At 43.0% G+C, this 13,173-nt stretch overlaps 1 gene segment (V, D, J or C); it reads left to right on the top strand.

The window, feature by feature from the left end:
• The first annotated feature begins 433 nt into the window (after window positions 1–433).
• LOC137877660 (T cell receptor beta variable 29-1-like) lies at window positions 434–4,178 on the top strand. The segment is given in 4 exon segments: window positions 434–508; window positions 1,558–1,657; window positions 3,027–3,095; window positions 3,404–4,178. Coding segments are annotated over 4 exon segments (552 nt in total).
• Window positions 4,179–13,173: the final 8,995 nt, after the last annotated feature.

Genomic DNA, 13,173 nt, shown 5'->3' with positions numbered 1-13,173 from the left:
ACTCAATAAGTCCAGACCGCGCTGTGTTTTACGTGCGTCCACTTGTCAGACGGCTGGTATATCCAATCAATTCTATCCGCCGAGGCCTATCTCTTTGACGGATCCAGAGGTGAGCCATTGACGTTGCACCGTGGCCGGTCGCTCAATTCTCCTCCGCCAAAGAGAACAGGGGAGCGCGAGGCTGGGACGCTGCGTATGGAACGTCTCCTCCTAACCAATCAGATTGTCGTGGACTAATCGGGCATCGCTGATTGACCAATGAGCTGATCGCGGAGGCGGGTTTTTTTTCTTAGAGGTTTTTGCCTTCGGTTTATTATAGGCAGAAAATATGCAGTCTTTGGGACAAAATTCCCTTTGTGCGAGATACAAAACAACCCTTCCAGCATACGGGGTTCTTTTATCTCAGTCCCTTTGTTTGTGGTCCATTCACAGATCTGCCCCAAGGCCTTGTGTGACATCTATGTGTTGTTACCAGTTTGAAATATGTGCGTGTAGTGTACACGAGCAGGTGGGTTTGACTGAAAATGTGGCTTGCAGTTGTCGTTGCTTTTTGTGTGATGAACTTTACCCATGGCTTTTTGTTTACCGTTGCCTTCATGACCAAAACAAAGTTGCATTATAAATATATAAGATGAAGAGGGTTATTTTTAAAGATGTATGGCCAAAACCAAATTGAAATAGTGTATACAAATAGGTGGTCTGCTATTATCCTGAGGTGAAATGATTTTGTAACTATGCACCATTTCCTCTAAAATCTCATCTGAAATTAGACAAATTGTTTCACGAATGTGATTTGAAGTTAGCTCATGAAGGAGATTTTGAAGGGCTTTAATTTTGAAATGCTACATCAGAATGTCCTGGTTCTCTCTGAGTGACACCTTGAGGTGGTCTGTTATTATCCTGAGGTGAAATGATTTCGTAACTATGCACCATTTCCCATAATATCTCATCTGAAATGAGACAAATTGTCTCACGAACGTGAAGTGAAGTTAGCTCATGAAGGAGATTTTGAAGGGCTTTAATTTTGAAATGCTACATAATAATAATACATTTTATTTGTATCGCACTTTACATTTTTTTTTTTTTTTTTTAAATCTCAAAGTGCTACAGGCTAAAACAGGGCAGAATAAAATCACAGAAAAAGACAGTAAAAAGAATCACATTGCTAAACAGAAAAGGCCTTCTTAAAGAGGAAGGTTTTTAGGTGTTTTTTAAAAGCGTCCACAGACTGCGGCGCCCTCAGGTGGTCAGGTAGAATATTCCACAGACGAGGAGCAGCTGAGCAGATCCCCCATGGTGCGAAGCTTGGTTGTGGGTGGAAGGAGAAGGTAACCTTTTCCAGAGCGTAGATTGCGTGTGGAGGTTTGAGGGGTGAGCAGCTCTTTGGAGGTATGAGGGGGCGTTGCCGTGGATACACTGGTGAGTCAGAAGGGAGATTTTGTGCTCAATCCTGGAGGAAACAGGAAGCCAGTGTAGTGTGTGAAGGATGGGTGTGATGTGTTCATATTTTCGCACTCTCATCAGGATCCTAGCAGCACTATTCTGGATGTATTGCAGTTTCTGGAGGCTCTTGCTAGGGATTCCGACGAGAAGTGCATCACAGTAGTCCAGCCTCGAGGAGACAAAAGCATGGACACGTTTCTCAGCATCTGGCAGAGTGAGTGTGTTCTGGTTCTCTCTGAGTGACACCTTGAGTCAAGTCATGAAAGTTGAAACTATGCAATAATGAGGAGCTTGTCCTCCTCTTTCCTGAAAGGTATCGAAACTGAGGGAAGTCAGCAGAATACGGTAGATAAGGCCTTGTGGGTGTGACTCCCTTGAGAGATAACAACCGTATAAAGAGCATTGAATATTGTGTTTCGTTGAAGGCTTTCTCAACAGACTGCTGTGATACGAGCCCTGTGGAATTATCTCCAAATTTGCAAACAGACAAAGACAACTTTGAATCTTTTGAAGACTTTATCATTTTGATTTGTGAACAAAACTGTTCTCCCGATTATCATCCACAACAGTGATCAAAAGTAGATATTTGGAGGATGAAGATTTTTACATTTGTATCTTCATGAGGAGATTGTTACCGATACATGTGTACAAGGGGAGCTTTCTTCTCAGAAACATTTTGAACTGCAGTCTGAATGAACAGAAGAGAACCTTTCATACTCTGCTTTCTTTGTGAAAATGAGTGAAACTAGTGTCTTGTAGGAGTTGACTTTATTCTACCTTTAAATTCGACATTTGTGAAATTATTTTTTTTATCTTGATTCACAATAACTGACAGATTGGTAATTGAGTTAATTTATGCAAATCTCTTCAATCTTGCATATTAAATTAGCATCACTGAGGGACAGGCACACAGTTGTTTTGTTGATTAAAAGAATATAATATAAGAATATATATAAGTTATAAACTTCTATTATTCGCTCAGAAACTTCTGAAGTATCCTCTTCTGTATGGAACACATTATTAGTGCTGGAAGACATTTTTGTATGTCATTGACATGTCAGCTTATCAGTGTTACTGACTGGAATTACAATGAATGCTAATGGGAGTGGTGGACTGTAGGAGGACCCCAGCACAACTGTTCTTTTTATTATTATTATTATTATTATTATTATTATTATTATTATTATTCACTGAATGTAGAATGTATTCACTCTTAATATCTGTGTTTCTATACGAGAACAGAACATGAATAGTATCATCATCAAACAAGGCCTCCTCACAATAAAATCTATTCTGGATTTATAAAATAAATCAATAAACGTTTTCATGTTTTTGACTTTTAAAATGGAAGAATAACCAGAATAACCAATCTTTATGTATCCTTTACTATTACACACACAGACAGGTTTGCACCACTGTTTCCCAAATCTAACTACCTCATGTACTGTAGGGGGACCTCGAGGACCACAAATTCTCTCAGTAACACTTTGATCACACGCCACACAATATATATATATGACACTCCCACCTGCAACTCTTTATCTCTGTAACCGTTAACACTGACAGTTGTGTGTTTGGCTCAGACTTTGTGAACATGGACATCATCAAACACGATCTCCTCAGCTGGTTGATGTTTCTTCTCTGGATAAAAGGTAAAGTACAAAAAGATCCAAACATTTTAGAGGGATAACAAGTTCAAAATCACTGTAAATCTAAAAAAACCAACAACTTCTGGCAACGTTCACTGTTGGAGAGCAGCGCTGCCTTTCAATCAGAGGGTCGGTAGTTCGATCCCCGGCTCCTGCTCTACTAGTCTCATGTCAATGCGTCCCTTGAGCAAGACACTTCACCCCAAAATGGCTCCCGTAGCTGCGTCTACGGTGTGTAGATAGATACTGAATTGTAAGTCGCTTTGGATAAAAAGCTAAATGACCGTAATGTAATGTAATGTTTCACTCAGGTCTTACTGATGGGAGCGATGTCACCCAGACTGACATACTGTGGAAAGTCCAGGGTGACAACGCAACGATGAGCTGCAGCCACACCAAGGGCAGCAGCTACTACCAGATGTACTGGTACAGACAGCTGCCGGGAGAAACAATTCAACCAGCAGTCTTCACTTTGGCAAACACTGAACCGAGCTATGAACCGGTCTTCAGAGGGGGGAAATTTGTAGCCACCAAGCCTGACGCTGACAGCGGGACGTTCACAGTGAAGAACCTGCAGCCAGGAGATAAAGGCTTGTACTTCTGTGCTGTGAGTCAACACAGTGATACAGTTAACCAGCAAGGCTGAACAAAAACCTCTGTGCTGGACTTTCTCTAAATGTTGTGTAATTTCCCGACAACACAGTTATCACTGAAACTGTATACCAACACATATAAGATTAGATTGTTTCACATTGTAAAAACTCAGTTTTTGAGATATTTTCAAGCTCCATAAAGACTTTCTGCTTACAAAATGTTGGTAGTTTTTCTGGTTTGTGGACTACGGTTTTGAAGTCTTGAGTTTGTCATTTTGGCTATTGCTTATTTTTGGTCGTCGCTATCTTGTTTTTTTTTTGCAACCAGTGAACGGAAGTGACTATATTTGGACAGCGGTGGAATGACGTTGTGTTAGAGAAGCTGTATACGCCTCTGTAAGCCACTCACTAAAGTATACTCTGCTTCATTGTCTACTCTACTCTAAGTTGGATCATAATTTACGAAATGAACATCATGCTGTATTCAAGAAGACTTCAAACTAGCAAGTGAGACCATAAAGTCGTGTTTACAAAGTTTACTGAATCAAGTGAGAAGTAGAGTCATTTTCTCAGGCTTCTATACAATCAGACTTCTTTTTGCAACCAGAGGTGTCGCCCCCTGCTGGCTAAAAGAAGGAAACTTAAGTTTAAAGCACTTCCAAATTGGCTTCACCTTTCAGAACTGGAGGTTACCACCCGGTGTAGATCCTCTAAGAAATCAAACTGATAAACGTATTAACTTATTTAATCCCAGTTAACTAAAAGCCTCTAATAAGTGCCTCAATGGGTCTAAATCCGTGGTGTCAAAAATGCGGCTCGAGGGCCAGAACCGGTCCGCTAAATATTCCAATCCAGCCCCCTGGATGACTGCAAAGTGTGAAAATAGCAGAGAAGTCATAAATTAAAATGTTTTATTAAAATACAGTGTTTTTTCTATTTGTCCACTAATAAGAGTAGCAGGACCTATGCTGTAACACAACTCTGTCAAGCGTAGGCTGCTGTTCATTTTGGCAGAACGACACTTCTGATAATGACATAAATATTACACATACGAACAAAAGATATGTCTGTATGTGTGTTATATGTAAGATACCAAAGGAGACCACAATACAGAGTCATGTGACACAGTCTGCAATGGAAGAAGAACGCCACGAAGCCGTCACCGAGGCAGCTTACGTTAGCTTTCACACCAGCAGGGGGAAACAAACCTCAACAAATGAAATTGAGGATATCAACCACTTCCATTGATACAAGATAACGCCACTCCCTCCCCGCTGAGTGCCGTGATGCAGACATCTCTCTGACACCAGCAGCGTTCATTAAACTGTAACAGTGAGGCATTCTCGTCCACAGGTGCTGAGCGAGAACAGCTGACCGTAGAGTGTCAGATCTAAAAGTTCTTTACCACGATGTTTACGGTCTTTATATTTTGTTTTCTTCATCTGCCGGGAAATAATGGTGAGAAGCGCAAGAATATTCCAGAAAGAGTAAGACGCTGCACGGCTACTAATTTCAGTATTTAAAAACTCCCCCCCCCCCCCCCCACAGGTGCCTCTCCCACCAAAAGTGTCTTCCAAACGCCTCCTTTCATCATTAAGAGAATTGGTGAATCGGTTGCCAGCGAGATCAGCTGTTCACACAACGTGCCACAATATGATGTTATTCTCTGGTACAAAAGAGAAGAAAAGCAAACATCTCTGAAGCTCCTGGGATATGTGAATACCATCTTCCTGTACCCAGAGGACGACGTGAAAGAAAAGATCACCCTCGATGGAGATGCCCGTAAAGATGCACGCCTCAGCATTTCTGATCTTGCATTAAACGACAGTGGTGTGTATTTCTGTGCTGCCAGTCAGCACAGTGCTGCAGGTTCCCCTCACTCCAATACAAAAACTCTCCTTTATCTGTCTGACTGACAAACATGTTGAGTCTCCTGAACACCTGCAGACAGCCGACCTTTGATGATTTTATCAACTCTTTTGACACGATGTTGGCCTCTTGCTCTGACACTCTTTGTGGCGTTCTGTATGAAATAAAGATTGTTTCAGCATCTAATCTGGTTGTGAACCTTTCTCATTAACTACAGGAATAATGATGACTTAATAATAAAGAAACACATCTGTCAAGAACTTCAAAGTCTGACTCGGTCACGTTATAATTTTCCCTCACTGTTTAGTAAGGAAATACACGATGATCGTCCATCTTCCGTTTTAAAAAAATGTCTTTAAAGGCGTGTATCAAAAATAGATCACGCCATCAAATCTGGAATCTTTGGTTCGTCAGTGTTACTGATCTAAATCCAGGTAATCTGCAGAGGAGTGATGTACTATAGGGGGACCTCCAGTACTTCTCATACTACACCTTGAGTGTAGCTTTGTGCAGTGACCCGCCCACCTTCATGTCTCACATGAGACTCTGACTGTTTGCGTCTAACAACATGGAGATCATCATCAAACAACACCTCCTCAGAATATCACTCCTTTTGCTTTGGACTACAGGTACTTTACAACAAAAGAAACCGTGAACCCTAATATTTATTTTTTAAACAAATTCACATTTCAAGTTTGTCTCATTGGAATAGCTCATCATTTTGGGAGTGATGTCAAAGAATGTCACAGGAATTCAAAAGATTAGCCGTGATCCCCTTTACTGCTTCACACACAGGTCTAACTGATGGGAGCGATGTCAACCAGACTGCAACGCTGTGGAGAGTCCAGGGTGACAACGCAACAATGAGCTGCAGCCACACCAAGGGTGTTCAGTACAACCAGATGTACTGGTACAGACAGCTGCCGGGAGAAACCATGAAACTAATCGTGTTCACACGAGTCAGCATCGAAAATCATGATTTTGGAGATTTCAGCAAAGACAAATTTTCAGCCACCAAGCCTGACGCTCACAGCGGGACGTTCACGGTGAAGAACCTGCAGCCAGGAGATAAAGGCTTGTACTTCTGCGCTGTGAGTGAACACAGTGATACAGATGCTCTCAATAGCTGAACAAAAACCCCAGTGCACTGAAAACATAGCTGTCACAGTGATCTCATGTGCTGTAGGGGGACCTCGAGGACCACAAATACTCCCAGTGACACTCTGATTCACCGTGTGGGTTTTGATACAGCAGCTAACGGGATCAGAGAACGTCACAGGAGATGATGACGCTCCCTCCTGCAACATGTGCTTGTGTCCACAGGTGCTGAGCTGAAAGGACCTGACAATACAGCTGATAGTGGAGTCTCACATTTAAACGTCTTCATGATGTTTCTGGTCTTTATATTGTGTTTCCTTCATCTGCCGGGGAATGAGTGTGAGTATTCCAAACAAACGGAGTGAGACGCTGCCCTGTTAATAACTTCAGATTTCAAAATAGGATCTGCTCTTTTTCCACAGGTTCCTCTCTCAGCGAGCAGGTCCACCAGACTCCAGCCGACATGTTCAACAAACCTGAAGGAACGGCCACAATCAGCTGTTCACACAGTATTCAGAACTACAATCAAATCCTCTGGTACAAGCAGCTCAACAATATGCAGCTCCAGTTCCTGGGCTACATGTTTGCAACTTCTGGAAACCCAGAGGCTGGACTGGGTGTGAAGATAGAAGGGAGTGCAAATAAAGACCAGACCTGCACATTAACAGTTGAAGGACTCAGACTGAACAGCAGTGCTGTCTACTTCTGTGCTGCTAGGTTACACAGTGCTGCAGATCACTGCTCCTCAGTACAAAAACCTCCTCCTCACACATCGCTTCTTCTCACAGCTGTGCTCCTTCCTCACTACATCTACACTCAGATCTTTACACTGAACCGGGCCCAGTGTTGTGTAAAGTTAGTCGACAATTTGTTATATGCACAATGACACCGCCCACTGATGACTTGGGAGGGTTTACTCAAAAGGAGGAGGTATGAAATTATGAAAGTATAACTGCTTCAGTCATTGCAAGAACAAATTGGGGGCTCTTATTTATTTAGATCTAATATTCTGCAATATCACCAAACATCCAGAAAAAACACAAAATGTACATCGTCTTCCTTTGCTTTGCTTTTAGATCTTTTCTGGTGTCAGGTAACGCACTAATCATTTATTCACAATGTGTTTACGTTTGCTTGTGTACATCCAGTCTCATTTGCTGCTGCTATCTCAGCTGTTTTTGCACCGTTTCACATTTTATATGATTCCATTTCACCACAGGTTCCTCTCTCAGCGAGCAGGTCCACCAGACTCCAGCCGACATGTTCAACAAACCCGAAGAAACGGCCACAATCAGCTGTTCACACAGTATTCAGGGCTACGATCGAATCCTCTGGTACAAACAGTCGAGGGATAAAAAACTGCAGTTCCTGGGGTACATTTTTAAAACCAATGGAAACCCAGAGGCTGGACTGAATGTGACGATGGATGGGAGCGCTGATAAAGACCAGACCTGCACATTAACAGTTGAAGGACTCAGCCTGAACAGCAGTGCTGTCTACTTCTGTGCTGCCAGTCAGCACAGTGCTGCAGGTTCCCCTCACTCCAATACAAAAACTGTCCTTTATCTGTCTGACTGACAAACATGTTGAGTCTCCTGAACACCTGCAGACAGCCGACATCTAAACCAAGCCTTTGAACATTTTATTTTACACAATTTTGACCCCATCTGATTTCATGTTTTAGGCCCAAAGCTCAACAATATACATATTTGTTGCAATCCTATCATGTGCAGAACATAATGTTTGTGATATCGTCATGTTATATTATGACTGATGGGGCCTGAAACTACAGACAGCTGCAAAGCCACACATCCAAACCACTGTGCTTCCTGCAGTCTGCCTCAGTTCTACCTCTCAGTAAAAACAAAACATCTTTATCAAGAATTGAATTATCAGACTTCATAGTAAAATGTACTTTACTGCCATGCCGGTACAGACATATATTCTATTTTAAAGATCATCACAACATACATGACGTCATAAATCAGTCTGTGTTGGCCTTGTCAGTGTTGCTGATCTGACTTACAGGAGCCGTTCATGACAGTGATGACCTGTAGGGGGACTCTACCTCAGTACCACTAATCCTCCCATCTGTACCTCTACTGTTACTAGACTACTGACAGTGTGACTGCAGTGACACTCACACCTACAGCTCTTCATGTCTCTGTAGCTACAGGACACTCAGAGACACAGAACATGGATGTTATCATCAAACGAGACCTCCTCGTATGGTCAGTCTGTCTGCTGTGGACTTCAGGTGATTTTACAATAAAATCAACTGTTAATAATTACAACTTGACGTTAAATTAAATCTCACTATAACTGTTGTTTTGTTGGAAGTGATTTACGAGAACAGTGCAATACAGAAAGAGTGAAATTGGTAACTATTATACACACAGGTCTTATTGATGGGAGCGATGTCACCCAGACTGCGTTGCTGTGGAAACACAAGGGTGACAACGCAACAATGAGCTGCAGTCATACAAAGGGTGGCAGCTACTACGAGATGTACTGGTACAGACAGCTGCCAGGAGAAACCATGAAACTAATCGTGTTCACAACAACGGGCAACACAGATCACGATTTTGGAAATTTCACGAAAGACAAATTTTCAGCCACCAAGCCTGACGCTCACAGCGGGACGTTCACGGTGAAGAACCTGCAGCCAGGAGATAAAGGCTTGTACTTCTGTGCTGTGAGTGAACACAGTGATACAGATGCTCTCAATAGCTGAACAAAAACCCCAGTGCACTGAAAACATAGCTGTCACAGTGATCTCATGTGCTGTAGGGGGACCTCGAGGACCACAAATACTCCCAGTGACACTCTGATTCACCGTGTGGGTTTTGATACAGCAGCTAACGGGATCAGAGAACGTCACAGGAGATGATGACGCTCCCTCCTGCAACATGTGCTTGTGTCCACAGGTGCTGAGCTGAAAGGACCTGACAATACAGCTGATAGTGGAGTCTCACATTTAAACGTCTTCATGATGTTTCTGGTCTTTATATTGTGTTTCCTTCATCTGCCGGGGAATGAGTGTGAGTATTCCAAACAAACGGAGTGAGACGCTGCCCTGTTAATAACTTCAGATTTCAAAATAGGATCTGCTCTTTTTCCACAGGTTCCTCTCTCAGCGAGCAGGTCCACCAGACTCCAGCCGACATGTTCAACAAACCTGAAGAAACGGCCACAATCAGCTGTTCACACAGTATTCAGAACTACGATCAAATCCTCTGGTACAAGCAGCTCAACAATATGCAGCTCCAGTTCCTGGGCTACATGATTGCAACTTCTGGAAACCCAGAGGCTGGACTGGGTGTGAAGATAGAAGGGAGTGCAAATAAAGACCAGACCTGCACATTAACAGTTGAAGGACTCAGGCTGAACAGCAGTGCTGTCTACTTCTGTGCTGCTAGGTTACACAGTGCTGCAGATCAATGCTCCTCAGTACAAAAACCTCCTCCTCACACATCGCTTCTTCTCACAGCTGTGCTCCTTCCTCACTACATCTACACTCAGATCTTTACACTGAACCGGGCCCAGTGTTGTGTAAAGTCAGTCGACAATTCGTTATATGCGCAATGACACCGCCCACTGATGACTTGGGAGGGTTTACTCAAAAGGAGGAGGTATGAAATTATGAAAGTATAACTGCTTCAGTCATTGCAAGAACAAATTGGGGGCTCTTATTTATTTAGATCTAATATTCTGCAACATCACCAAACATCCAGAAAAAACACAAAATGTACATTGTCTTCCTTTGCTTTGCTTTTAGATCTTTTCTGGTGTCAGGTAACGTACTAATCATTTATTCACAATGTGTTTACGTTTGCTTGTGTACATCCAGTCTCATTTGCTGCTGCTATCTCAGCTGTTTTTGCACCGTTTCACATTTTATATGATTCCATTTCACCACAGGTTCCTCTCTCAGCGAGCAGGTCCACCAGACTCCAGCCGACATGTTCAACAAACCCGAAGAAACGGCCACAATCAGCTGTTCACACAGTATTCAGAGCTACAATCGAATCCTCTGGTACAAGCAGCTCAACAATATGCAGCTCCAGCTCCTGGGCAACATGTATGCAACTTCTGGAAACCCAGAGGCTGGACTGGGTGTGAAGATAGAAGGGAGTGCAAATAAAGACCAGACCTGCACATTAACAGTTGAAGGACTCAGCCTGAACAGCAGTGCCGTCTACTTCTGTGCTGCCAGTCAGCACAGTGCTGCAGGTTCCCCTCACTCCAATACAAAAACTCTCCTTTATCTGTCTGACTGACAAACATGTTGAGTCTCCTGAACACCTGCAGACAGCCGACATCTAAACCAAGCCTTTGAACATTTTATTTTACACGATTTTGACCCCATCTGATTTCATGTTTTAGGCCCAAAGCTCAACAATATATATATTTGTTGCAATCCTATCATGTGCAGAACATAATGTTTGTGATATCGTCATGTTATATTATGACTGATGGGGCCTGAAACTACAGACAGCTGCAAAGCCACACATCCAAACCACTGTGCTTCCTGCAGTCTGCCTCAGTTCTACCTCTCAGTAAAAACAAAACATCTTTATCAAGAATTTATTATTGATAATAAATTAAAATATAAATTATAATTTTAAAGATCATCACAACATAGATGATGTCATAAATCAGTCTGTGTTGGCCTTGTCAGTGTTGCTGATCTGACTTACAGGAGCCGTTCATGACAGTGATGACCTGTAGGGGGACTCTACCTCAGTACCACTAATCCTCCCATCTGTACCTCTACTGTTACTAGACTACTGACAGTGTGACTGCAGTGACACTCACACCTACAGCTCTTCATGTCTCTGTAGCTACAGGAGACTCAGAGACACAGAACATGGATGTTATCATCAAACGAGACCTCCTCGTATGGTCAGTCTGTCTGCTGTGGACTTCAGGTGATTTTACAATAAAATCAACTGTTAATAATTACAACTTGACGTTAAATTAAATCTCACTATAACTGTTGTTTTGTTGGAAGTGATTTATGATAACAGTGCAATACAGAAAGAGTATAATTGGTAACTATTATACACACAGGTCTTATTGATGGGAGCGATGTCACCCAGACTGCGTTGCTGTGGAAACACAAGGGTGACAACGCAACAATGAGCTGCAGTCACACAAAGGGTGGCACCTACTACCAGATGTACTGGTACAGACAGCTGCCAGGAGAAACCATGAAACTAATCGTGTTCACAACGGGCAACACAGATCACGATTTTGGAAATTTCAGCAAAGACAAATTTTCAGCCACCAAGCCTGACGCTCACAGCGGGACGTTCACGGTGAAGAACCTGCAGCCAGGAGATAAAGGCTTGTACTTCTGCGCTGTGAGTGAACACAGTGATACAGATGCTCTCAATAGCTGAACAAAAACCCCAGTGCACTGAAAACATAGCTGTCACAGTGATCTCATGTGCTGTAGGGGGACCTCGAGGACCACAAATACTCCCAGTGACACTCTGATTCACCGTGTGGGTTTTTAATACAGCAGCTATCAGAAGAAGTCACACACTGAAGAGACACTCCCACCTGCAGCTCTTCATATATCTCTGTCACCACACTGACAGACATGCGAGACTCTGACTTCCACAACATGGACGTTATAACGCATGGACTCGTCACATTTTTAATATCTCTAATCTGGATGAAATGATTTGACACAGACACATGTGGAAGCTGAATACAAACCTCAGTGCACCGTTGACACATCTGTTAGTGAGTCTATTTATCAGCTGTACTGTAGGAGGACCTCCAGCACAACCACTGAACATCATACAGTACAGAGACACTCCCTGCTGTAGCCTCTCACATCTGTAACGTCACACAGACTGACAGTGACTCTGGTCTCTGAGTTCATTTGGTTCAGAACACGATCATGATCACAGCTGGTCTGATCCACCTCTCTGCAGCTCTGCTCTGGATTCTAGGTACTGTACATTATGAGGAGAAGCTGTTACTGTATCTCTACATTCATGCTCATGATTGCATGTTGTTGTTGGTGGTCCTGTAACATGACATGTGATGTTTTTTTACCCTCACAGGTCTGTCTGATGGGAGTGATGTCACCCAGACCCCTCTGCTGTGGAGGGTGGAGGGTCAGTCTGCCACGATGAACTGCAGTCACACTAAGGACATCACATACCGAGAGATGTACTGGTTCAGACAGCTGCCAGGAGAGGGAATGAGGCAGATAGTTTTCACGACTCCAAGTCCTCCACATAAGTATGAAAGCGGCTTCAGCGAGGACAAATTTCCCGCAACAAAGAGCGACGCTCAGACTGGATCTCTGACAGTGGAGAAGCTGCTGCCTGAGGACAGGGGAGTGTATTTCTGTGCTGTGAGTCAACACAGTGATGCAGGTGACTTAGACAGCTGCACAAGTACTCATGTGAATAGAAGAGGAGTGTTTCTTCAATGCTCTACAGAGGGAGCTCTGGACTAACACCGAGGCTGAACACTGTTACTATCACTGCACCTAAAGT

Source organism: Cebidichthys violaceus, unplaced genomic scaffold (genome assembly GCF_023349555.1).
Source record: "Cebidichthys violaceus isolate CVI_PGR_0920_01 unplaced genomic scaffold, fCebVio1.0.p SCAF_22, whole genome shotgun sequence".
NCBI classification, from domain to species: Eukaryota; Metazoa; Chordata; class Actinopteri; order Perciformes; family Stichaeidae; genus Cebidichthys; species Cebidichthys violaceus.
This window is presented reverse-complemented; position numbering and strand designations above follow the sequence as displayed.